This window comes from Canis lupus, chromosome 20 (genome assembly GCF_048164855.1).
Source record: "Canis lupus baileyi chromosome 20, mCanLup2.hap1, whole genome shotgun sequence".
NCBI lineage: Eukaryota > Metazoa > Chordata > Mammalia > Carnivora > Canidae > Canis > Canis lupus.
In genome coordinates this window covers 41,436,546-41,463,040 of record NC_132857.1, presented here as the reverse complement: position 1 = coordinate 41,463,040, position 26,495 = coordinate 41,436,546, and the positions used below count along the sequence as shown (strand labels likewise).

General features: G+C 39.5%; 1 protein-coding gene across 10 annotated transcripts in view; it reads left to right on the top strand.

Moving 5' to 3' along the window:
* Positions 1-26,495, top strand: part of NCKAP5 (NCK associated protein 5) — a 966,791-nt gene that overhangs the window by 272,254 nt on the left and 668,042 nt on the right. The window contains exons 1-3 of one of the 10 annotated variants that reach the window (XM_072788980.1): positions 8,184-8,281; positions 11,192-11,355; positions 11,561-11,635. The exons of 6 other annotated variants lie outside the window; for them this stretch is intronic. In XM_072788980.1, the coding sequence (XP_072645081.1) occupies positions 11,621-11,635 (15 nt within the window). In that variant the 5' untranslated portion in view covers positions 8,184-8,281; positions 11,192-11,355; positions 11,561-11,620. Of the gene's footprint in view, positions 1-8,183; positions 8,282-11,191; positions 11,356-11,560; positions 11,636-26,495 lie in introns of those variants that run through there. 3 more of the 10 variants (XM_072788981.1, XM_072788979.1, XM_072788984.1) reach the window with 3 other exon arrangements.

Sequence of the window (26,495 nt, the reverse complement as noted above, 5' to 3'; positions counted from 1 at the left end):
ACCTTATGTTTTACTTCTGAGCAAAGGAAAACTAATGGCATGAGTCAGTGGTCCCTTCTGACAGTTTACTCTGGTGATTCTGCTGAAGATGGGACTGTAGCTAGCAAAATATCAGCAGGGTGACCCATCAGTAGCCTGAATTAGGGCAGTAGGCAATGACAGTGTGTATGGAACACAGTGTTTTGGAGATAATAACACCAAATTTAGATGAGAGGTGGGAGTGCAGGAGCAGGGTGGAGGGGAGTGAGACTCAGGCTTGAAACTTGGGTGACTGGATGGATGATGGGGCCACCAACTAAGAGGATGCAGAAGGAGGAGTGATTTCAGTGGGGAGTTAAACATTTTCTTGACATGTTGAATTTGACTTGTCCACAGATCACTCAAATCAACAAGTCCAATAGGTAATTAGATACCCTAGTCTGAATATCAAGGTAAATGTCTGGACTGATCATTTAGACTGGGGGTGGGGGCTCAGAAAGTAGAAGGTAGTTGGTACCATGACAGAGGCAGAGAGCTCTCTGGTGGGGAGTGCAAGTAAGAAAAACAGGGAGGCTGAGGATAGAAATATTCAAGCTATCAACATAAAATATATAGTGCAGGTTCCAACAAAATGGCGCATAAGAAATGTTCAATAAATAAAAATAAATTATCAATAAATAAATTCCAAATGTGTAAATGAAAGTGAAAAGTAAACAAATTTCAAGATAGTGGTTTTCACCCCTGAGTATGCAATGGAATCACTGAAGGGCCTAAAAAATTATCAGTGTCCAAGCTACATTCCCTAGAGCTCTGACTTACGTATTCTGGTATAGTGCCTACACATAGGTGCATTTGCATCCACATCATTTGTAGATGTGGCCAGGATGTAGAACTAGTACTCTGGAGGAAATAACAAATTGTTGGGAAGAGAACAGAAGATGTAGAAGTCCTGGGTTGGGGGAATAGGAAAGGAACCAAGAAAAAAACAAGGAATGTCATAGTTTCAGAGAAAGGGAAAATTAAAATTAGAATGAACATATTCCATAAGAAGGAAGGCAAAGATTACTGAGGAAAACTAATAGATCTGGGGATCTGGAATAAAAGGAGGTGTCAAGGTGTTCCATGATGCATCAGGCCATGTAGATGTAGCTTTATGTCTTCTTTGCTATGCATAGAATAGGTACATTAAACCAGAAAGCCAAGGAGCTAGCCATGACTGACTAGAATCCAGAATATTCCCAAGGACTAAAATAGTGTCCAGTTGTAAAGTAGAAGCCACTAGAAGCAGTCTTCCCCTTTTAGGGCCTTCAGGGTACCAAGGTGACTTTTCCTATAAGATATAGGTATGTGTACACAGCTATTGACAGCAGTGGGCTTGGTTGCCAGGAACTGCACATGACTCCTAATTTCTTTTATATTTTTACTACTATTTTTACTATCTTATATATTTACTATTACTAGCAAGGGTATATGTAGGAAGAAAGGTTGAAAGCTGCTTTGCTGAGGCTTTGATTGAAATGCTTTAAGTATATTTTCAGACGAGGGGATTGTTCTAATCAAGACATCACTTAAGTGACCTGGAAGCCGTACTGTGGACTCTCTGCTTTCTGAAAGTTAATTTCAGTTTCAAGATCCTGTTGTTGCAGGAACAAGTCAGTAGATGTTCACTTGGGAAGAGGAAAGTAATTTTGTATGAAACACATTTAGTTCATTGCTCAATGTTGGGGTTCTCTGGCGGAGAGAGCATGAGGGTAAGGGGGCTGGGAGAGAGAGAGCCTACATGTACCTACATGAATGTATGAGCAGGCACAGAACCATACATTCTGTTTCAACTCTTGGAACACTTTGGTCCACTTGGCTGTGGCATACCTCAGAAATATGTGGATTGTTCAGTATAGTTAATTATTAGCTTTGGATGTTAGAAACTGCTTCAAGACTATGGTACAGAGCAGGAGAACCTTGTGTTCTCTATTGACCTTGCATGGTCTCTCATAAATACTAGAGCATTAGAATCTGCCCTCTGATGTGTTCGTGTGCTGACAGATCTCAGATTCATCATTATCCCATACCTGAGACTAATTTGGGTGCCTATGTAGTTGGCATCTCTGCCTCAAATTACGAGGCTGATACCTGGGCAGGAGAATCGGTCTGAGATGACAGGACATATGATGTCATGGCAGTAATGTCTGAACCCAGAGAAATGACTTGGCGTGGATCTTATGATTTACACCTTTCCCAAGAATAGGTCATTTTGCAGAAGAAATATGATGATGAGCTTTATGAATGACTCATACAGCTAAGGGGCTGTTTTCCCTCGGAAATCTCAGAATACCTGATTCTCATACATGCCTGAAAGTGACAAATTATTGTTATACTGGTCACTTCATAGGCAGTGTCATAAGCTGAAATCCCAAGCCTTCATTCATTCATGCATTCATTCAGCCCATCAATCTATATTTGCTGGGTGTCTACTCTGTGTCAGTTGTTGATTAGACACAGAGGATAAAACAGTGAGCAGAAGAGGATATAGACCTGTTCTCACAGAAGTTTAAAGATACCTGAGAACAGATTGGTGGGTGAGGAGACAGATGTTTATCACATAATACCCTAATGAATGTATAATTATAAACTCATGCGAGTCCTCTCCAGGAAACAAAAACTTACCCATGTGAGAACATTGTAGAGCTTTGACCTACCCTGGGGAATCTAAAAGGCTTCTTTGAGGAAGTGGGTCTGGAACTGATGTGTGAGGAATAGAAACTAAAGAGGAGGTGGCATGTATAAAGGCCCTGTGGTACAAGAAGTAACAAAGAGCCAAGGAACTGAGAGATCAGTGTGTTGGAGTGCAGAAAGTTAGGGGAAAATTTAGGGGTGAGGCAAGAGAGACAGGTGGGATCAGATCCTGTAAAGACGTTGAGGGTCCTGTTAGGTAGAATTGAATGGTTTTAAGTGAAGGAGGGTGACACAGAATTCTGATTTGAAAAATCCACTCTGGCTGCTGTGTGGTGAACAGACTGGGAAGAAGAACGTAGCAAGTATGAAATCAGCTAATGAGTTGCTGTGGAAGTCTAGGCCAGAGATGTCAGTATTTAAGAGCATCATAATGATGGGGAGTTAGAGAGAAGTGACGAATTCCTAAGGTATCTAGGGATAAAATGTATGGTCGTGTTGATTGGATTTAGTTTGGGGAGAGGGAGGAGCCAGGAATGACCTCTAGTTTTCCATCTGGCATAACCAACCATATAAACGGTGACGTCATTGAGAGACAACTACAGGAAGAGGGGAAGTAGGCTTGTTGTTGCTGCTCTGGCGTGGATACACTGTGCCAACCATGAGTTTTGTTTTAGATGTCTTAAGTTTGAGTATCTTTGGGAGACGGAAGGACAGATGTTCTGCAAGTACAGCCTCAAAGCTGACCTATGAAAATGCCTTCCTGATGCCCCGTCCTACAGGCTTTCAGAAGTAGCTGTGCAGTGCCCCCTGGTGGAAGTCCCCATTTTGCAGCTTATCCCCACTCCACCTGATGGCTGAGGATGGGCTTGTCCTGAGAAGTACCACGGGCCATTACATGAGTTTGGTTCACCCCTAGAACTAGGGGGTAATATGGCCCTCTCTCTCCAAATATGTATGCGTATCATACCCACTTTATCCTTCCAGTGGCTGTTGTGGCTTTAGGAGCCAATAGATACAGTGGGAGAAATCCTGGTTGGATAGAATGGATTCCCAGTTGGGCTCTCCCATTACTAGCTGTGTGACTTGGCCAGTGTGATTTCTCTGGATCAGTATTTCTTCCTGTGTGAGAGAAGCAGCTGAGCTGGATAGTCTTTAAGAGTCCTCCTGAGTCTAGAATCTCATTGATTCTAATTTCTAATCTCTCTCGCCACTAATCAAAGAGTTTAGAGAATGGAGACAAATATGTCTCTAGATATAGAGGGTAATCTTTGGCCATTTTGGAATGTTTCATATCTGGTTTGCTTCCCCAGGGGGGCCTTAAACTACAGACTAGTTACCATTCCTTAATCAGGTTAGTATCATTTCTAGCAATTTTTAAATAGGGATAGAGAAGTATTTCTTCTTAAATGCTAGCATTGATTCATGGTACCTGTGGTACTCTGTTGAGAATTCTCGTGTAGCATCTTGGCTGGGAGGAGAAAGTGCCATAATTGATTGATAATGTCATTGGTATGGGATAGGGAATGGTAGCATGTTGAGCGCCATGCCTTGTCCCAGTTCTGAGATCTGGCATCTGTCCCGACAATGCCCAAGCATTGTTTAGTGGTTAAAAGAAGTAATTGCAGGATTAGACTTTCCCCAACCTGATCTGAAGCTGAAATTTTCCACTCTCTTTTATTGGGTTAAGTTCTAATTTCCAACTATTTGGTGAAATAATAGATGAGCAATGACTGTGTGTCTAGTTCATTTTGTTTACTGGTGAACACTGTTTAGTGCTTCCTGCAGAAAATATGAAATACCTACTTTTCTGTTCTTAAAAGGACAATCTGGGGCACCTGGGTGGCTCAGTCAGTTGAGCATCTGCCTTCAGGTCAGGTCATAATCCCAGGTTCCTAGGATCAAGCCCCACATCAGCCTCCCTGCTCAGTGAGGAGTCTGCTTCTACGTCTCCCTCTGCCTCTTCCATCCCTGCCTCATGTTCTCCCTCTTTCTTTTCTTTTTTTTTAAGATTTTATTTACTTATTCATGAGAAACACACACAGAGAGAGACAGAGACACAGGCCAAGGGAGAAGCAGGCTCCATGCAGGGAGCCCGATGCGGGATTCGATCCTGGGACTCCAGGATCACGCCCTGAGCCAAAGGCAGACACTCAACCGCTGAACCACCCAGGCATCCCTCTCTCTCTCTCTCTCTCTCTCTCATAAGTAAACAAAATCTTTAAAAGGACAATTTAATGGAAATAACTCCTTCTTTGTGGGTTGAGAATCATACAGGAGCTCAGAGTTAGTCTTCTGTACTAGTGCTTGCCAATATTCATGTACATACCTATGAGCTGGGGATCTTGTTAAAACTCAGATTCCTGGAGCCTACCCCAGAGATTCTAAATTTTTTTTTTTTTTTATGATAGTCACAGAGAGAGAGAGAGAGAGAGAGAGGCAGAGACATAGGCAGAGGGAGAAACAGGCTCCATGCACCGGGAGCCTGATGTGGGATTCGATCCTGGGTCTCCAGGATAGCTCCCTGGGCCAAAGGCAGGCGCCAAACCGCTGCGCCACCCAGGGATCCCTACCCCAGAGATTCTGATTCAGTAGATCTGGATGGGGCCAGAGATTCTGAAAAGCTGCTTGTCTGAGAATATACATAGAATAGCAAATGTCTAAATAGCACTAATAATTGCACACAAAGATGGAGGTAGGTAAATTAGAACTCTGTGTTTGTTAGCCATACCCTAAAAACTGCTTTTTTTAAACAAATAATACTCCTTAAATTCATATAAATTATATGATTTGCTTCTTTTTCCTAAGAGTGTAATGCAGGAAAAGATATTAATTGATTGAGGTCTTTGGTTAATTGCATTCCAGACAATTGACATTTTATTGAGCTCATAGAACATTCAAGATATACCACAAAATGTAGTTACTTAATTATAGCTTTAAAAAAATTTTTAGTTGTTTTGTTTAGCTTAAAAATGATATTTGCTCACTGTTAGAAATTCCAACAATGCAGAAATACATAAAATAGAAAGCAAAAAAAAAAAAAAAAAATCCTGGTCCCAACCCCTAGCCCTCAATAACATCATTAGTCAGTGTGAACAGTTTAGACTTTTCCTGTGCTTATGTAAATCTTGTCTGTCTATATGTTAACATAAACACACAAATAAAGATTTTAGAGGGAAAAACAAAGTGGAAATTAGATTAAAAGTCCCCCAGGATGAGATTCAATGGAAGCAAAAGTGAAGATTTCCTCTTTCCTTTCTCTTTCATATTTCTGTACTTTGCTTCTTGACACTTACAATATAATGTTTTTAACATCTTTCCAAATAAGTGCACAAACTATGTATTTGCTTGCAAGTGTTTTAGTTGTGTTGAGCTGGTTCCTTTGGTCTGACCATATATCCCAACTTTTATTCCTTTAAATCTTACAGAATCCCTTACACTGAGACCCGTATGAGATCCCTACTAAATACAAGCCTGATGCATTTTACAGACCTTTGAGGTGTCCTGATGTTCTCAGATCTAGGATATAATATTAATAATGCTTGGTCATCTATTCTATACATATTGATTCAGCACCAGCTCTGTGCCATGTATTGAGCACCTCTCTACCTGTTCCAGACCCTAGGGTTATAAAGGTGAATAAATGAGAAGGCCACGGTCCCTGCCTGACAATCCAAGTAAATAAAGAGCCTGGACTGCTTTACTGCAATTTTATTGTGGAAAGATGAGACTTGGTATTTTGTGGGTTTTTAAAGAGGATGAAAAAACCCTAGTAACTTTCCTCCTTCATTTGAGATGAAAGGATGAGACCATCACTAGCCGTGAGATCTCTTCCCCAGCTTTGGCCAGAATCCAGTTTGGTGAAATACATCTGGAGGTCAGATGCAGGGTGGGGCAGTCCAGAGAATAATTCTCTCTCTGGGAGTGCTTCAAAGGACATGCAAGGGCAAGAGTAAGAAGTTGTTACTGTTTTGAATGGAGAGAGATCCACGCAGATCGGGATTTACAGGAATAGCGGTAAGCTTTATGAATTTATTTGTTAGGGCGATGGAGTGTGAAATAATGTTTTTCGACCAATGCAGAGGTGGCCTATGAATTCATGCTGCAGATTCAACTCAGGTTATATGCAAACCCCATTTTGCATTAGACACCTATGGCATGTTATGTAAATAGAGCTCTATCATTATACAAAACTACAGTTTTTGACGAGGCAGCTCTTAATAGCATGGTTACTTATCTGGACATTGAGAGCACCAGGATTTATTCCTCTGTGGCATAAGTTACTTTGTTATTCGGATTTCTTATATAGCTCGCTTATTGAAATAATTAGAAATAAATTACTCACACCCGCATTGGTAGGATAAGCTCCTTAACAAATCACCACTCCACAATCATTTCAGCCTGGGCTTCTGAAAAAATAACGCTCACAAACTTTTATCAGGAAGCGTAAAGACTATATAGGTTTTAAATGTAATACTTGATAATCTTCTGACAACGGTTGAGCAGCCCTTAATGAGCTTAGGCTCTCTGCAATTAAGATGTTCTGAATCGGGGTGATAGTGCTGGGGGAGGTTTTGTTCTTTTCAATTAATTTCCTAGGTGGCACACATTGCTTTCCTCTGATACCCTTTCCGGGCTCTGGGCCACTCCCTGTGCTGGGATGCAGAGGCCTGGGGAGGAGGGTCGGCCAGGTAAATGACACCTGCCACTCCCGTCCCCAGCCCCAAGCTGTGATCTACATGCTTTGGTGGGAAGTCACCCCTTCTGGTGCAACTGGATGCAAAAATTGTCAAATGGGAGCTAAGAACTTAGATTTGGATTCCCCAAACTAATTCTGTGAAAATTTGAGAGTTTACGTAAGAATTCAGATTGTTTTGTGTCTGTAGTTTATCTAAAAAGCAGGAAAAAAAAAATCTCTCCAAGACTATCATTTTAATGCTAGTATCAGATTTTTTTTTTCTATTTTACTGACATGCCTTCTCTCTTTGGTTAAGTTCACATTTTTCCAAACTTCAGTCATTTGTGTATAATCTTTATGATTTCTCTATACTATACTAGTTGATAGTAAGACCTGTACTATCATTTACTTCACTTATAATTTTTCATTATATCAACTTTTTAAAATTTAGCATAACCATAAGCAAGTATATTAATAAAATCATGAGGTTAGCTTCATTGTAAAAGTATTATAAAAGGTTAGCATTATTTATGTATGTATTTTTCTAATATGCACTGGAATAAATACATAGCTGTTATTCTGTGAACTATTTGCAGTTGCCCCATAAAACCCTGATGGTGTATATATCACATCTTGAGAAACCCTGGTTTTGCCTTGAAAACGACCCCTGGTGCTAGCTGATGTCCTGCTCCCTGCCTGGGTTAGAGCTTTCACTTGACTCATGGTACTGAGGCTGCTTTGGGGCTGTACCTTTGCAGGCTCCCTCGCTAGCCCTAACCAGTTCTCACTACCCTTTCCATCTTCCTATAGATTGGCTGGCTTCTGACATCATGTGTGTTCTTAGAACACTCAGAATGCTGCCTTCACTCTAAACCTTATGCTGCTTTGTACGTAGTAGGTGATCTGTGAATTGTTTCTGGGTAACTAAGGGGCGTGCACTGGATACCTAGCCAGGTAGATTTTAAGGCACTCCTTTTACTTTTTTAAAAGATTTTATTTATTTAGAGACACAAAGAGAGAGGCAGAGACATAGGCAGAGGGAGAAGCAGGCTTCTGCGGGGAGCCTGATGTGGGACTCAATCCCAAGAACCCAGGATCACAACCTGAGCCAAAGGCAGATGTTCAACCACTGAGCCACCCACGTGCCCATTAAGGCACCCCTTAAACCCATTTCCTAACTTCCTTTGCTCTACCTCTATCTCAAGGCTCTTTATGTGAAATACTTTAGTTGAGTATTTTCCTCTTACTTTTCCTCCCAGCTTTTGATCCAGATAAAGGATGGCAATGGGAATAATTTATTTCTTACTTGCCTAGTGAACTTTAAATAGTGTAGTTGTTGGCAATGCTTTGCTGCAGCTTTCACTAAGAATTTAATAAGGTTTTGTACCATTTTTACTGTATTTATTTAAACTTATGTACTTTTCAAAATTCACTGACACACTTAAAAATTTGAAAGTTTGACTAATCCCAAATAATTTATATATTTGTAATTAATAGTAATTACTATTATTATTATTAGTAGTAGTAATAGTAATTTGGAATGAATAGTAATGTTGGATTTTGTGGTAGATTTTTTATTTTGAACATTATTTTGGTAGTGTTAAGCTAAAATAAGGGATAAAATAGAGATATCTTGGTTTCCAGTGGATGGTATAGATGAGTGAAAGTGTACAATGTATGGGAACAGATTTGATGACCCAGAGATGCAGGACAAGGCACTCACCTGTAGGATTTTTTTTTTTAATTTGTTTTATTTCTCTGGTACCTTTAATTCAGGAATTACTAAACACTACGAATGAGATCTAAGGCATTTCTGCTCATGCTGCCAGATGAACAGTCCCCAGAATTGATTTCAGGCTTTTCTATAGAGCTGTGAGGTTGTGTGTGCTTGTCCAAAAAGGAATCCAGGTTCTCTATGGGAATGGGACATATCAGTGACAACGTAGTCTTTATTTCAGACATGTGTCCCCAGTGATACCTAATGCTGCTGCGGACCACAGGCAACCACCGGAAGGTTTGAAGCAGGAGACTGTGGTGATCAAATCTGTTTTCAAAAGACCACCATAGCTGTAGTTTGGAGAGTGGGGAAGAGGGGATATGAAGCAGGTAGAGGAAGGGCTTGCAAGGGTCTCAGTGAGGCTTGAATGGAGAGAGTTGTATGAGTGGCCATGAAGATGGAAAGAAGGGGATGTTGTTCAAGAATATTTAAAAGGTAGATCCAAGAGAATTTGGTGGCATGGTACCCTAGCAAATGGAGGCAGAGGAAGAGTTGAGGATGATACCTAGAGTCCTGGCTTGTGTGCACAGTAAGTAGTGACACCCCATCACACATGGATTTAGTTGGGGGTGAGCATGCTGAGTGAGCTTCGCTTGTCAATTACCGTTTATTGAATTTGTTCCTGATTACTAATACCATCCCCTTATTAATCATTTATTTTTGGTAGGTTTGAGTATACTGAATTTGAGATAACATTTGTAATATATTGGGATAATTCACCATTTCTGATACCTACCTCTTTATAGATTCGTTTATTCATTCATCAGATATTTGTTGCGTATTTATTGATAATGTGTGCCAGACTTTACTGAAAGTGAAACTCTGATGCCTTCTACTCATTCTTATTGCACCTGTGCATGATTTCATTTTTTTCTTTTATTTTTGGCCAGGCCTTTGGTGGGGATCATCACACTTCCCTGAATGTTGAGCCAGGCCTTTGGTCCTGGGGAGCCAGCGTCCCTGACTTTGTCTTAACGGCCACATTTCTAAAGCATACTTTTTCCTATTTGTGCTGGTATTTTAGGCATTAGACTCATTTCCCTTTTTAAATTCCTGTGTTCATTTACATGCCCACTCTGAAAAATATTGGCTTTCAGGTTATTATCCATTTTCCCAGATATTTAAATATATGCTAGATTCATTTCATCTGGCTTATTTCATAATTCTGACCACCTCTGGCCTATGTTTGTCTTTTTACGATATTACTAATGCCCTAGAAAAATAACAGTTTAATACCATATTGGAATGTGAGAAAATAGGGTAGGTAAGCTCTAAAATTACAAAGAGAACATAAGATCATGAGAGCAGTACGTTTTTGAGTGAGTATATACCACTTCAAATGATAGTGGAACTTGGAAAAGGAGAATTTTCCACCTGAAAACATGTAAAGTCTCTCCTAGGGATTTGTCCCACTGCCAGAAATACTACTTCTCTTTGCCTCCCATAGGGCTGTGGCAATAATGTAAGAAGGGCGGAGAGATGGAGAGTGACTGACTTTATGAACTTAGAGTTGTCCCATTCAGAAGAATTTGAAATCCAGTTGTTGGAGTGCACTTTGGCTTTGGGGTCTATCCTTAATGAAATTCCAGAAGTCTTCTGAGTATTTCTGAGAAGAGGAAAGACAGTAAATCTGGCCTTAGGCACAAAAGTCTAATGAGTGTTTTCTTGAGGCTGATTACTTCTCCAGTTGTGTGGATCTTATTGTAATGTACTTTGGAGATGCTTCTGCTCTCCCTAAAGACCAACAGCATAGAGAAGAGTAGGTTCCATGCTTATTTTGTGACTGGTTTGCCATCTATGTGACCTGAGGTTGGCTGGAGATAGGATGGACTTGGGTGGTGGTGGTGGGAGAGGGGATGTAAAAGAAGAAAGAAGAAAAGACATTTTCAACCATTGGAAGGCAACTAGAATGTGCTCATCGATTGAGAAAGTCTTGAAAGTGTTGAGAAGTTAATCAAGAGGATTTATCTGGTTAGCAGGAGCCTAAAAAAGATGGGCTGGTGAGAGAATAGTAGGATCAACTATAGATGAAGGTGTAAAACTGGACCAGAAGTGTATTGTTGAGAAAGAAATTTCTTCCTAAACAGGTGGGGCACTGTAGCTGGATCCAAGAAAAGCAGACTTATCCTACCTAGATCTGAGGAGAAGAGTGAACCACCATCCTGGAGGATTCTCATCCTCTGAGAATCAAAGGCAAAACCCCATTCGTATTTCCTAACAATAGGGTGCCCAACTGGATAGAATATGCCAGGTAATTCATCAGCCTGGGTACAGGTTATATACTAAGGCAACTCTCAGTCCTATCTGGGGAAAGGATTTGCTAAGAGGAGGAGGATAACACAGGAGAAGAGAGAGTCAATATTAAGGTCAAAGTCTAGGAAGACAAATCTCCTTTTCTTGGGAAAGACAATGAACAGTGATGAACATCAGGGAATTTTCTCTCTGATCCCTCATAGGATGCAGATGGAGAAGGAGAAAATCCTGCTTCGCAGATAAATTTCCTTAATTCCATATCGATGATCAGGATTCATGTAAGTTGCTCAGTCTTTATGGTAATGGAGAGGTGTGGGAATGGGAAAACTGAAGTTCCCAAAAGAAAGGAGGGCATTCAGCCAATACTGTTGAGCTGCTGTAATTGCACTTGCTGCTGATGAGCCCCAAATCACCTCCTTGGGTTTAGTGACTGATGAGGAGAGGTGGGGGATGGTTGTGGGGGAGCTTTGTAGGCCTCAGGTACAGACCAGATCTCATGAGGTGGGAGAGGCCAGCCATTCAGGCCCACATGGATTATTCATCCAGGAATTACTGGGCCCTAGCCCTGCCTCAGGGATCTCACTTGAATTCTCACTTTCATATAGGAAACTAAGGCCCATGGAGTTGTACTGATTTTGTTTAAACTAATAATTTGACAGGTCCAGGGTCAGAGCACTTTCCTCTATGAAAAATCTCTTTCATTTTTCTTCCAATGATGGCATCACATTTACTAATCTGTACTGAGACCTGTAAGTGAAGTGTGAGGGGAAATAAACTATGTGTGAGTCAGCGGTATTATAGGCAGAAAGAAAAGAGAGAGACATATGGTGGAAATACAAGAAAATTTCTGTTCGTGAATTTGAGTTTTTGTTGTCTGGAAAGACAAAGTGTGCTATACTTTTTACTACTACATTTTGCTATTTACTTCTTTTATTTTCTAGAGGCTGAATGTTATGTTTGGAAAGGGAGAGGCTATTTGATAATGTGCAACTTATTCGTTTATTTTTCTACCAAGAAAATACAGTGGGTTTCTATGGAGCTTTTGAACCTAAATATTATTTGCCTCTCCCCTCCTGCTGGTGTTTTCAAGGCTATATATATGTGATATGTGTATGCCTGTAGTCTATTCTTATTCCCCCAATATAAATTAATCCCTTAACCATAAAAGAATTGTTTGCATTGGTATTGATAAATATACTACTATGTTTTGTGTAGTTATAAAGTAATTTTTTCTAAAATTAAAAACAATATATTTATCTCCTAAGGAAACAAAAAGTTTTTCTGTGAATTCCAGGAAGAGACTTTTGAGAATCTAAAGTGGTCCTCACTTTGTCTTGTGTGTCCTCTCAGCGTATCTACACTCATCTTTTTCAGATAAAATCTTGTTTTTTCTTAGAAAGTGAATCTGGCTCACATTGTCATTTCCCAAGGCAGGGCCACTCCTGCCCCAAATTCTGACACAAACCAGGTCTGGCGTCCATTCTCCCTCTCCTCCTGCCATCTTTTCTATACATCATTTGACATTTGACAATAATCCTTTATCCTACCTTAGCTACCCTCCACCTATAGTTTCTTTCTGCCATTTTCCTTCAACACTCTGAGTAAGGATTGGATAAATGCCTTTTATAGTAATATAGATGCATAAAAACACAATGGGATACTAATAATATCTAAATTTAGAAAGTATTTACCATGTACTGGGCCTTTTGACAAGTATGTACATTAAATGATCTCAACAGCCCTATAATCTAGGTAACATTTTTATCACTCCCATTTTATACATGAGGAGACTGAGATTTGGAATGTTTATATAACATAACCAAAGTCACACAAAGCAAGCAGAGAATTGGGACTAGAAACCAGGAGAATCTGATTCCAGACACTTTTCTTTTAACTTCCAGTTGACCCCTGAACAACATTGGTTTGACCTGCATGGGTCCACTTATATGTGGGCTTATTTTTTATACAGCATAGTACTATAAATGTATCCTCTTTTCCTTATGATTTTCTTAATATTCTTTTCTCTACTTACTGTAAAATACAGCATATAATAAATGTGACATATAAAATATATGTTAAACCATTGTTTATATTAACAGTGAGCCTTCTGGTCAACAATAGGCTATAAGAGTTACATTTTTAGAAAGTCAAAATTATACACAGATTTTTGACTGTGCAGAGAATTGGTGTCCCTAAGCCCCACATTTTTCAAGAGTCAACCATATATTTTAAATAATACCTCTTAAAAGAGTTCTGGGAAATGTAACATATTTAAAGAGAGTGAATCTTAAGTCAATTGAATGTCATTGAGCTGAAACCAGTCATGGTTTAAAGATACTTTAGATGCTCATGGGGGTGTAGTAGGTTGGGATGAGCAAGGAGAAGACTTTTGAAATCATAACATGGTTGTTGCTCACTATGTAATTTGCATCATTCTCAAAATTAGATTGGGAAAGCAACCATAAAGAGGGCTATCTCAGGAGGTATCTTCATTTAGGAGTTGTTTGGAGAGTGGCTTGCCTAAAGGACAAGGGATTATTACCAAGGGCTACTACAGTGGCCTATATCCAAATTGAGTGAGTCATCAGGTCCTGTTCTGAGCTCCTCAGAAGGTTATTTCAACTGCCTTCCCACCCTAATGGGGAAGTCAGTCACACCACTAAGACATCTGTCACCCCTGGTATGAACTGCAGTTATGTTGGCTTCCCAGAGCCCCAGTGAGTTCTACAAAGAGGATGCTGATATTAGAGGGGAAGATGCAACCCAGAGGTGCCTGTGGTAGTAACTGGCCATGGATGAGAAAGTTCTGTGTTAAGGCGATGGCAGTGGGCTTAAAGGGAAATGGGGTCATTGAAAAGAAAAGGAGTAGCCAGATTAAATATTTTATTCATCATATACAGGTAGCGAGTAACCTGGGTCCCCAAATCTGTCCTGATTCAGTTGGTCTAGAATATGGTCTAGGAATATATGCTTATTTAAAGCATCCCCAATGTGATCTTGGTCATCGACTCTTCACCTGGCATTGATGTTGGATACAAACATCAAAGATACTTCCAAGACATCAGCCTTTGAATCCAAGAAGGATGTTTTTGCTGCTAACAGAGATGGCTGAGCCCCTGGACATGGGGAAAAGAAATAGGGGTTTTGGAAAAGCATGCTGTGATGAGATATTGAGGAAGTGTTCTCCAGTCAAAGGAAATAGGGGCAGAAAACCATTTATATTGAATCTCTTCTGTGCTAAAAATCACACATTGTTCCTTTTTTCCCTATGAGATAACATCTCATTCCCGAATGTAGCATTTGAAGGACATTATGGTTGGTTCATCCACCTGCCCATCATCTCCCTAATTGTTCCTATAATAAAACCCTGTGGCAGACACAGCAGTCTCCTCGCTGCCCCCAAATTAGCCACATACTTTCCCATCCTCATCATCCTTGCTTGTAGTAGTTGACCTTCTCGATACTCTCTTCTTTCTGAATTGTCCATACATGAATCTTACCCTTCAGGGCAAACTCAAACCTTAGCTTCTTTGCCAGCAGCAACACAACACTCTTTCCTCTCTGATTATGGTTTTTCTGGTCCTGCTCACTCATTTCACCTTAAAATTATTAACCTTGAATGTATGCATTCATTTCTTACCCAACTATATTGCATAAAAACTGAGGAAAGAGGCTTTAGATTAATTCCACTCTTCACCCCTTATAAAATCTAGTGGAATGGTGTGTTTGTATTATTAAAGGACTGGGTTGCATAAAGAGATTTTTTGAGGCCTTGAAACCTGATACTCTGTGAATAACTGTAAAAGAAAATGAACAGGATAGGGGCAGCAACAAGTGACAAGAGAAGGAAGCCCACTAGCATAATACTCAGAGATTGGGATGCAGAACCAGGGGGAACCTGGTTCTGCACATTAGCAGCCCAGAGAGGAAAAATGTTTGAGAAGGAGAGATTGGCACTCAGTCTTTATTGATTCAGAGGTTGAAGCAGATGTGCATGAGAACATCTATTATTTTTATAGTAAAATAGAGGATGTACAACTTTATATAGCAGATTGCATATAAAAGAGGTCACTCTTCCATTCAAATTTGAAGAAATATTTATTGAGTGCTGACTGTGTGCCAGACACTATGCGTATTATCTGGTAATAGTATTAACAGGTTTGTTCCTAACTTCTGAAGCGGACATCATTGCCAACAATCTCCATGCCCCTTGGTACCATTCGAAAACCATGAGTTATGTTATTTCACATTGCATTAAGGAGCACATGGCATTCATTTTCATGGAAATCTAACTAAGCACAGATGTCTGATTGTGTCTCTTCGCCTAGGGATTTAACTACAAAACAGGGGCTACCTTCTTTCTCACCTCCCACATGCTTTGATTATATGCTTGAGTATTGAGATTCTTTCTTAAATGATGGCTTAAAAGAATCCTAATGGCTAGAAGTGAGGGCCTGATTTCTAATGCATGACTGATGGTATATTGTACAAATATTTGTTGATGCAAAAAACCAGCAGATTTTCTCTTGTGTAGGCCCAGGGGTCTTAGCTGATGAGAGACAACTGCTGCTGTTTTGAACTACGTACGCATAGTTGTTTTCAGATCCTGCTTGTTTCCTACCCGAGAGTGTATTGAGAATCAAAAGATTTGTGTTTTCCAGACTGGTAACTGAGAATCTAATGTGTTCCTGTCTTCCCTGTTTGGTTAGGAGGCATATTATGAGGCTGGGCAAATTCACTTGAATGAATCTCATTTGTTACTTTCAGGTCAATAAGCATCTTAAGCATCGTGGGGCCTGTGACACTCTTTGTCATATCCCGGAACTGCTAAGCAGGGCTCTCCCTGGAGAAGAGTTAACCAAAAGGAATGTTATCCTTTAAGCCTTACACAGGACATACTTGCGTAAAAGAAAGTGAAGAATGAATCCATTTTGATGACCTGGCATTTTTTTAAAAAATGCTAAAAATACATTAGCCAAACTCTTTAAATTAAGTTCATTAACTTCCTGAAATTGCATACACATTAATAGGATTTTGATTATTAATTCTTCTAATTTGTTTATACTAGGGTCTGAAAGGGGTCTTATTATTTTCTTGAGTCTAGCTATGCATTGATGAGACTCATTAAGCATAATGGAATCTGGCAATTTATCACCCAGATTAAAAGTCCTTTCCATGTAACCTCCATTTACCCTTTATATTTAGAGGCACCTCCTTGGCATCAATCAAGGGCTCAGTGTAATTTCCCAGATTTCTCGGTAACGGAATCTCTGTGGAGCTCGCTGTGTCCTTCCTGTCCTGCACTGCCCTTCCTCTTACTCACATTTACATGAATACGCAATTCTTTTTATCCAAGTGAAGTTGTAAAAAGTATACAGGGTTAAACTGTTTGGATAAATGCAGCTTTGCCTTTTCTGTCTTTTCTTTCCCCAGCCTTTTCTGGTTATATTTCTTCACTTGAGGCTTGTTCTTCAGGGAACTATCAGAAATCAATGCCCTTTACAAATGCTAAACGTCTCTTTCTTGTTATGAATGGAACATTAGCCACCTAAGGTCTCCTGTCTTCCCCCATCGTGACTAATAGGATTGTAATTTCATCAAGGTCTCCAATGACATCAAAAACCATACCAGTGAAATGTTAAGTGGATTTGGATGTGACCTGATCCCTGAGATGAAATTCAAAGCACTGTCTATTTAAAGGTTCAGAGGCAGTGGGATCCCAGCTAAACTGGCCACGCTGACCCAGTGGAGGTGTCCCTGTTGGGGCAGACTGGATGGAGATAATAAATCATTTCTTAACACTTCAAACAAAACATAAAATACCAAGCATACATAGGGAAGACACAACTGCTTACATTTTCGTCCATTCTCTATACTTCTAATCTATCCTTTCTCTTTTACAAACCAAAAGAAAACACTCAAATGCTATTCAAGCCGCATAAGATTCTGTTCCACTGTGCAACGAAAGTGCTATTGATTTAGTGTTTATATTTCGAAGATTTTTGCTCGTTTTTTTCTTAATTGTTGTTTTCCTTTAATCAGTATTGTCTTGTGTTCCTTAATTTGGGCCTAGCCCTGCCTTGTGATAGCTGGGTATAATGAGAGAAGCATGGCTTAATTTTCAGGACAGAATCAAACTATGTTGAATATTGAAAGATTGATTGGCCAATTGGCTTCAGTACTGAAATCTACAAAGCTAAATGGTCACAGGATTCTATTAAGGAACAGGACCACTAATGCTTTTTTAATTCTTTGTTCTCCCTTTGGAGATAGTGAATCTAACAAAAATCATCTGTCTCTGTCAAGGGATCACTGTTTTCAAAGGCATTCATTCAAAACCTTAGCATCTTTGTGGCTCAGCCTTTGACTTCCAGCCCTGATTCTGATCCTTTGTCAATTTGCGTGGCCCATTATCATTTCTGCAGCCCCGTACCTGACCCCTTGCACTGTCATCTCCCCCTGTCAATCCATCCTACACACTGCTGGATGACTCACACCAGTTACTTGGCTTTTGTCACACGGTTTTCTTGCTAACGTCGTCCATGGCTTCAGATCTAACCCACTCTTTGCATGGCTTCTGAAACCTCACATGATCTGGCCCCACTCCACCTGTATAGTCAGTTCCTCCTCCTCCCCAGCACAGATGCATCTTAGCTCTGCTTTCAATCATCGTCCATGCAGTTTGGATATGTCCTTGTGGGAATAACCTCCCTGATCTTGACCTTTTTAAAGCATATCCATCTTTTATCCATGAAGCTTTCTCTGGTACTTCTAAATCTTCTCCTCTGAATTCAGTGAGACTTGTGATAGGTGTGGTCTACTGTTATACTTCATCCTCTTTTATTTGAGATTTGTATGTGCCCCCCACCCCCACTGATTCCAAAAGGACTTGCAGGAGTTACTTAAGTAGATAGCATCTTGTATTACTTGATCATTGCTTTCTATCTATATTTATCATCTCTTCTACTCAGTTATTAGCTTTTTAAAGACAGGGACCATAACTCATACCTCATTTTGAAACATAACCTGGAAAAATGGAGAGGGCACAGGGCTAGAAGTTAAAGGACTTGAGTCTAAAAACAATTTTGCTGCAAATTAACACTGTGACTTTAGGTGAATTGCTTGAGCCCTGAGGATCTAAATTATATATAAACTGCAAATAATTATATTTTTCAACAAAGGTAAAGAGCTATTTATTTCCATAAAAATAACTGTTCATTCTTAATAAAAAAAAGTTACACAATACAGAAACCCTTAAAGTAAAAATTAAAAATCAGCTGAGTGTGCACTACCCTAAGGTAAAGCCTATTCACATTTTGTTATTTATCATTTCACATAGATTTATTTTAATACATGTGCACTCATGGGTAAGAGATCTATCTTCCTACCTATCAATCATCTGTTTATCTAATAATGGGGAAATACTTATTTCTTATCAGCTTTGCCTGCTTAACAGTCCAAAATGCACATATTTAGGAGTGCCGGGTGGCACAGTTGGTTAAGTGTCTGACTCTTGGTTTTGGCTAAGGTCACAATCTCAGGGTCGTGAGATGGGGCCCTGCATGGGGCTCAGTGCAGAGTCTGCTTGAAGTTCTTTCTCTCTCTCTCTCTCTCTTTCTCGGACTCCCCTCCCCCATGCTCTCTCTGTCTCACTCTCTAAAATAAATAAATAAATAAATAAATAAATAAATAAATAAATAAATAAATAAATAAATAAATCTTTACTTTTAAAAAAGTGCACTTTTTCACTTCACAAGTGAAGTATATATTTTCACTTTACCAATTTATTGCCAAATTGTTTGTATATTAAACCACATGTAGTCCTTTTTAAAAACATATTTTAGAGAATAACATCAGAGTAGATGTACCTGCTGAGTGCTGAAAGAAGTATGTAAGTATGTCATCTTGATGAGATATTTCTGCCTTTGGTACAGAAATTTCCACGTGACTCTTTGTCTTTCTAATTGAACATTTGTTTACTGGCTTCAGTTCAATCAGCATCTGACTGAGCTGAAGCCTCCACTTTCATCTCTTCACAAATTCCAGCTTTGTCTCCACACAGTCCCTTTGCCAGAATTCCAACACCCAACAGGCTCTAGAAGTCAAAAGTTTTCTTTACTTTTTATTTTTTAAAGGTTTGGCCTGGTTCAGTTGGCAGAAAAACATGATACAAACTAGTGTTAGGCAACTTATGGGTTTTATGTAATTAATTTGGTACAGACATTTTATGTTTCACTTCAAAAATGTGAAGGTATTTGACTGTGAGTTACTGCCCCAAGTCCTTCCTAGCAGTGATACATAATAAAGAATATATTTCTCTATTAACTACCTGATAAATATCAAATATTCTGATGTTCAAACTTTATCTGGAACAGAGGGCTTTGAATAAGAAATTGTAGTCCTATTCTAAATTTATGAGATCTTCAATCCCATGACTAAAATTAGCACTTTGTTTTTCTTGTTAGTCTTCATTAAAAAATAAAGTAACAATAGACTCTTCTTTTATATTTCTTTTTTAATTTAAATTCAATTTGCCAACATAGAATATATCATTAGTTTTAGATGTGGTTTTCAATAATTCATCAGTTGCATATAATACCCAGTGTTCATCACATCACATGCCCTCCTTAATGCCCATCACCCAATTACTTCACCCCATATTCCCCTCCCCCTCAGCAACCCTCAGTTTCCCAGAGTTAAGAGTCTCTCATGTTTTTTTTTTCTCTCTGATTTTTCCCCATTCAGTTTCCCCTCCTTCCCTTATAACCCTTTCACTATTTCTTATATTCCACATATGAATGAAACCATATGATAATTGTCATTCTCCAATTTACTTATTTCACTCAGCATAATACCCTCCAGTTCCATCCATGTCAATGTAAATAGTAGGTATTCATCCTTTCTGATGGCTGAGTAATATTCCATTGTATATATATAGACCACATCTTTATTCATTTATCTGTCAAAGGAAATCTTGGCTCGTTCCATGGTTTGGCTGTTGTGGACGTTGCTGCTATGAGCATTGGGGTACAGGTGCCCCTTCATTTCACTACAGCTTTATCTTTGGGGTAAATACTCAGTAATGCAATTGCTGGGTCATAGGGTAGCTCTAGTTTTAACTTCTTGAGGAACCTCCACACAGTTTTCCAGAGTGGCTGTACCAGTTTGCATTCCCACCAACAGTGCAAGAGGGTTCCCCTTTCTCCACATCCTCTCCAACATTTGTTGATTCCTGAGTTGCTAATTTTAGCCATTCTCACTTGTGTAAAGTAGTAGCTCACGTGGTGTATTTCTCTGATGACAAGTGATGTGGAGAATTTTTTCATGTGTTTGTTGACTATTTGTAGGTCTTCTTTGGAGAAATGTCTGTTCATGTCTTCTGCCCATTTTTTGATTGGATTGTTTGTTTTTTGGGTGTTGAGTTTGATAAGCTCTTTATAGATCTTGGATACTAGCCCTTTATCTGATAAGTCATTTGCAAATATCTTCTTCCATTCTGCAGGTTGCCTTTTTGTTTTGTTGATTGTTTGCTGTGTAGAAACTTTTTATCTTGATGAAGTCCCAATAGTTCATTTTTGTTTTTGTTTCCCTTGCCTTTAGAGACGTGTCTTGAGAGAAGTTGCTGTGGCTGAGGTCAAACAGGTTGCTGCCTATGTTTTTCTCTAGGATTTTAATGGATTCCTATCTCACATTTAGGTCTTCCATCTGTTTTGAGTGTAATAGAATGGTCCAGTTTCATTCTTCTGCATGTGGCTGTCCAATTTTCCCAGCACCATTTATTGAAGAGACTGTTTTTATTCCATTGGAAATTCTTTCCTGCTTTGTCAAAGATTGGTTGATCTTAGAGTTGAGGGTCCATTTCTGGGTTTTCTCATCTGTTACATTAATCTATGTGTCTGGTTTTGAGGCAGTACCATGTTGTCTTCATGTTCACAGCTTTGTAATATAGCTTGAGGCCATGCACTGTGATGCCTCCTGCTTTGGTTTTCTTTTTCAACATTCTTAACTATAGAGAACAAACTGATGGTTACCAGAGGGGATTGGGTGGTGGGGATGAGTGAAACAGGTGATGGGGATTAAGAAGACACTTGTGGTGACCACTGGTGATATATGGAATTGTTGAATCACTACTAATGTAACACTGTATATTAACTAACAGGAATCAAAAGCTTTTAAAAAGTCACTAGTCATCATCATCATCATAGTATTGGGCATTATAGCAATGGTTTTCAAACTTGTATTTTCTTTTTGGGCTTCAGAAAACATCTTCAGACAAAATCTTACCTAGAAAACCAACTCCTTGGCTGAGATAAAAGTCAAGCCCCTCTCCCTAGAGGGGAACCCAGAGATCGGTCTTCTGGGTCCCTCCTCCACTCACTCCAAGGTCACCTCTGCTCTGGTCTGGTGAAAACAGCCTCAATAAAGGTTGACAGTTGCTCAGGCCCTGAGATATCAAGGAGGCCAGGCAGCAGCCACTTGTCCTGGCTCACTAGCCAGGCAGAGTGCCACCATTCCATAGCCAGGAGGGGGTTTGTTGTGGTATTTCTGCCATTATTTTGGTCTGAGTTTCTTTTCTGGTCAGATGAACAAGAGATCATATTTAGCATACAAAGAGAATTAGAAGGAATTCTGTGGAAGTTCATGTTATTTCAAGATTGGGCGTATAAAAGTTCAAGACCACATGTATTAAAATTTATTAACCAATCCCTATTTGGGTTACTTATGTCATTTTCAATGTTTTTGTACAAATAAAACCATAGTGAATATGTATCCACATACATTATTTTATATTTGCCGTACCATTTCTTTATGATGAATCCTGGGAGTAGAAGTATGTACTTGAAAGCTTTTCTGAAAGAAAGAAAGAAAAAGAAAGCTTTTCTACATAGGGTTGGATTGTCCTCAAAAAGATCATACCAATTTATACACCATGCAACCCTTCAAGTCCCTTCATATCGTGATTTTCAGAGACTTATTAAATCAGTAAGTTGTTTCACATGCTTCCTTACTGTTTTTAATTTCTGGAATATTATAATTTTAAAAGTGTCATTTTAATTTAATAAGCACTGCAAAAGGAAGTTTCATCAAAATAAGTGTTTATTTAGTTGCTGGTATTTAATTAAAATAGTTAAGATTTAAATAATAAATATTACTTTTAAAATCTCTAATACATTTCTGACTTTATCTTCCTTATTCTTACTCTTGATAAGCAATTTCTAATGAAAGGGTCTCAAAACAGTAATTGTTACTTAAAATGTTCATCAAAAATTGCAAAAAGTAAACTTTCTTTTTTTAAAAGATTTTATTTATTTATTCATGAGAGACACAGAGATACAAAGACATAGAGGGAGAAGCAGGCTTCCCACAGGGAACCCGATGCAGGACTCAATCCCTGACCTGGGATCATGCCCTTAGCCAAAGGCAGATGCTTAACTGCTGAGCCACCCAGGCATCCCCCCTCTTTTTTTTTTTTTTTTTAAAGAGCAAAAGGTAAATTTTCAAAATAAATTATGTGCTAAACTGCTTTTCCTACTTCTTTATTTTTTTTTTTAAGATTTTATTTATTGGGGATCCTTGGGTGGCGCAGCGGTTTAGCGCCTGCCTTTGGCCCAGGGCGCGATCTTGGAGACCCAGGATCGAATCCCACGTGGGGCTCCCAGTGCATGGAGCCTGCTTCTCCCTCTGCCTGTGTCTCTGCCTCTCTCTCTCTCTCTCTCTCTCTCTGTGACTATCATAAATAAATAAAAAAAAATTTAACAAAAAAAGATTTTATTTATTTATGCATGAGAGACACAGAGAGAGAGAGAGGCAGAGACACAGGCAGAGGGAAGCAGGCTCCCTGCAGGGAGCCCGATATGGGACTCGATCCCAGGACTCCAGGATCACACCCTGAGCCAAAGGCCAGACGCTCAATCACTGAGCCACCCAGGTGCCCCTAATTTTCCTACTTCTGCAGGTTTTTTAAAGCAGGTGTTAAAAAAAAAAATAAAAATAAAAAATAAAGCAGGTGTTAAGAAGAACCAATCTCTTTTTTCCCCCGTATTTTTTTAATTATGTGTTTTAAATACATGCTATCAGGGAAGTGACTATAAAGTAATAAGGACATATTGTTGAATAAGGCATTTTTCTATAGAAATATTGATGGCTTACATCTTATCTGAGTATTTTAGAGCCAGCAGGGTGCCCTTTGCTACTTTAATTATTAAAGGCTTTTTTCACTCACAGTGACTGAATTGTAGAAAGTACACTTTTCAAATTGAATGAAGGTGTAGTTTTCAGACAATATAAATCTAACAAGAAGATGAGAGAAAAAATGTTGAAATGCAGGAAACTTATAGAAATCAGATCAATAAATAAAAAGCCTCCATAATTATTCCCGTGTGAGTGGAATGATAGATTTTCAGCATTTTCACAGTGAGCTCTTTTTGTGTTCATTTACAATTTTGAAATTGACTATGTGCTGCTGAAGAAGATGTGAGAAAATCAACTCCCCTTGTCTTATGAGGACTTAAATCTTTCTTTTTTCTTTTTTTTTTAAGATTTTGTTTATTTATTCATGAAGATGCAGAGAGGAAGGCAGAGACATAGGCAGAGGGAGAAGTAGGGAGCCTGATGTGGGACTCAGTCCCAGGACCAGGATCACCACCTAAGCCAAAGGCAGACGCTCAACCGCTGAGCCACCCAGACATCCCAGACTCAGGTCTTTCAATCTAAATATAGAATCAAGGTATATATTTGTATTATTTGGCCAAGTATAAGGGTGGGATTCTGGAAGATTCTTCTTCCTGGGTCCATTATCCAACAAGGGTGGGACAGGGGATCGGGACACTGAATGAATATTTGAAGCATGACCCAAGCTGGTCTTGGCTTTGAGGCGTAGGTGCACACATTAGAGTCCAGTCAACATGCTTTCCCAGCCAGCAGGGAGACGGTGAGGTGGAAAAAATCAACTTGAGTTGCTCATAGCCTCTGTAAACCCAGCCCTATTCCAATAATGTAGCCACTGGAGAGAAAGATAGGACTAATAGTAATTCTTTTTGCTCATGGCTTTCAAAAGTTTCCTAACATAGTTGGAACTATCGTGAGATTTGCATCTATATGTGCACACACACACACACACACATGCGTGTGTGTGTGTGTGTGTGTGTTAACAACTAGGCTGCATGAATTTCAGCTTACTGAGATGGTAGTCTGTTAAATAATAAGACATATTGACACGAGTCCCCTGGTATGATGCACTGAGGACACAACATTTTATCTGGGTGTGTTGCCAAAACAGGTAGCCTTAGTCTGGTCATGAGGAAAAAGAGAATCAGAAGAACCCAAATTCAGAGACATCTGAAGAAATGGCTAGTGGATATTCTTCCAAAGTGTCAAAAACATGAAAGACAAGGAAGGACTGAAGAACTGTTAATGACTAGAAGAGTCTGAGGACAGGTAACAACTAGGTGCAGAATGAGATCCCAGATGGGGTCCAGGCACAGAAGAAGGGCATTGGTGGAAAAACTGGTGAAACTGGAGCAAGCTCTTTAGGTACTAGTATTATACCCATATTAATTGCCTGGTTCTTCCCACCGTGCTGTATTCATACTGTATCTTAATATCAGGGGAAGCTGGATGAGGAATATAATGGGAATTCTGTACTATTTTTGCCATTCTTCTCTAAGTCCAAAGTTAGTTCAAAATAAAAAGTTTTCCAGAAACAATTTGCATAGGATCTGCTTCTAGGTTCCTTTTGAAATGAGCCTTCAAGTGGGTTCATTTTTAAGTCATTCTAGTAAGACCTGATGTTTATTCTCAATAAACTTAGGCTTATTAGTGTAAATTGGTTGCCCCAGCATATCATGGTTGGAGCATAAGAGTCAGGAAGACAAGGGTTTGAACTTTAGTTTTGCCGCCTGCCAGGTGTTGTGACTTTGAGAAATTACTTAGCTTTGTTGGGCCTCCGTCTTCTCATCTCTAAGTGTCAGATGCTGCTGCTGCTGCTGCTGCTAATACCTGCTTCATGGGGGAGCTGAGAGGATTCAGTTAAGTAACATTTACCAAGCACTTAGCACAGTGACCGGGACATTGTAAGTGCTTTATACATACTGGCTGTTGCTTCTGATATTGTGACTGTCCAAATTTCTTTTCCTCTACTCAGCAGTAAAATGTAAATAATGCACCAAGTCTGTTACAAGGATAAAACAAGCTATTGTGTTCCAAACAGCTCCTTGGCACCTAGTCACTGCCAAATAAGATGTAATTACTAGTACCATTCATCCAGCCAGCCAGCCATTCTTCTATCCATCCATCCATTCATTCACCTAAAAGCCCATCCAGTATTTTGGGGATCTCCTATGTACTGGAGATTGGCAAGTCTTTAATGTGCAAAGCCCTGCTATTAATCTTTGAAGAAGCAGAGAGCTCATAAAAACATGTGCCTTCTGTGTGGATAGCACATTTCAGTCCGAGAAGAGCTTTTGCATACATTATTCCCTTACATAGCCCTAGAAGCATTTGCTACTATGACTCTACGAATGTGAGGATGAAAATGAGTATCAAGAGGTTATGCTCCATCCTGGCTTCTGTGGCTCACGAGGGGGTTGACAAACTTTCTCTGTAAGGGGCTCCGTGGTACATCTGTTAGCTTTGTGGGCTGTAGGGTCTTCACTGCTGCTCTTGTCCTCTGCCACTGACACGCCAAAGCAGCCACAGACGACAGGCAAACAGGTACATGCCATTGTGTTCCAGTAAAGCTTGACTTGCAGAAACGGGCGGTGCCCGGGATAAGTGGGGCCTTGCACTCATCAGAGGTGAAGCAGTTACTCAGCTTTAAATTTCTGACACCAAGCCCAGGCACTTCTTGAAGTTCAGCCACATGATCTCAGCACAGGTATGAGGCAGAGGACGCTGCAATATGCATCTGTGGCTTCACTTTGCAGAAAAAATCATCTAGTTCCCTTTTCTGTGTCCTGCTTCTTGGTCATCAAGCAATACTTTATTAAACACTCAGCAGACATTCAGATTCGCTTTGCCTCTCAGTCTTGTTTCCTTTTTCCAAAAAGATATGAATGGGAGCTGTTCTTAGGGAGCCCCTGTACCTCGGAGGGGCCATTGGTTTTATTTCTAATTGTTATATACTATCTTTTATTTTTT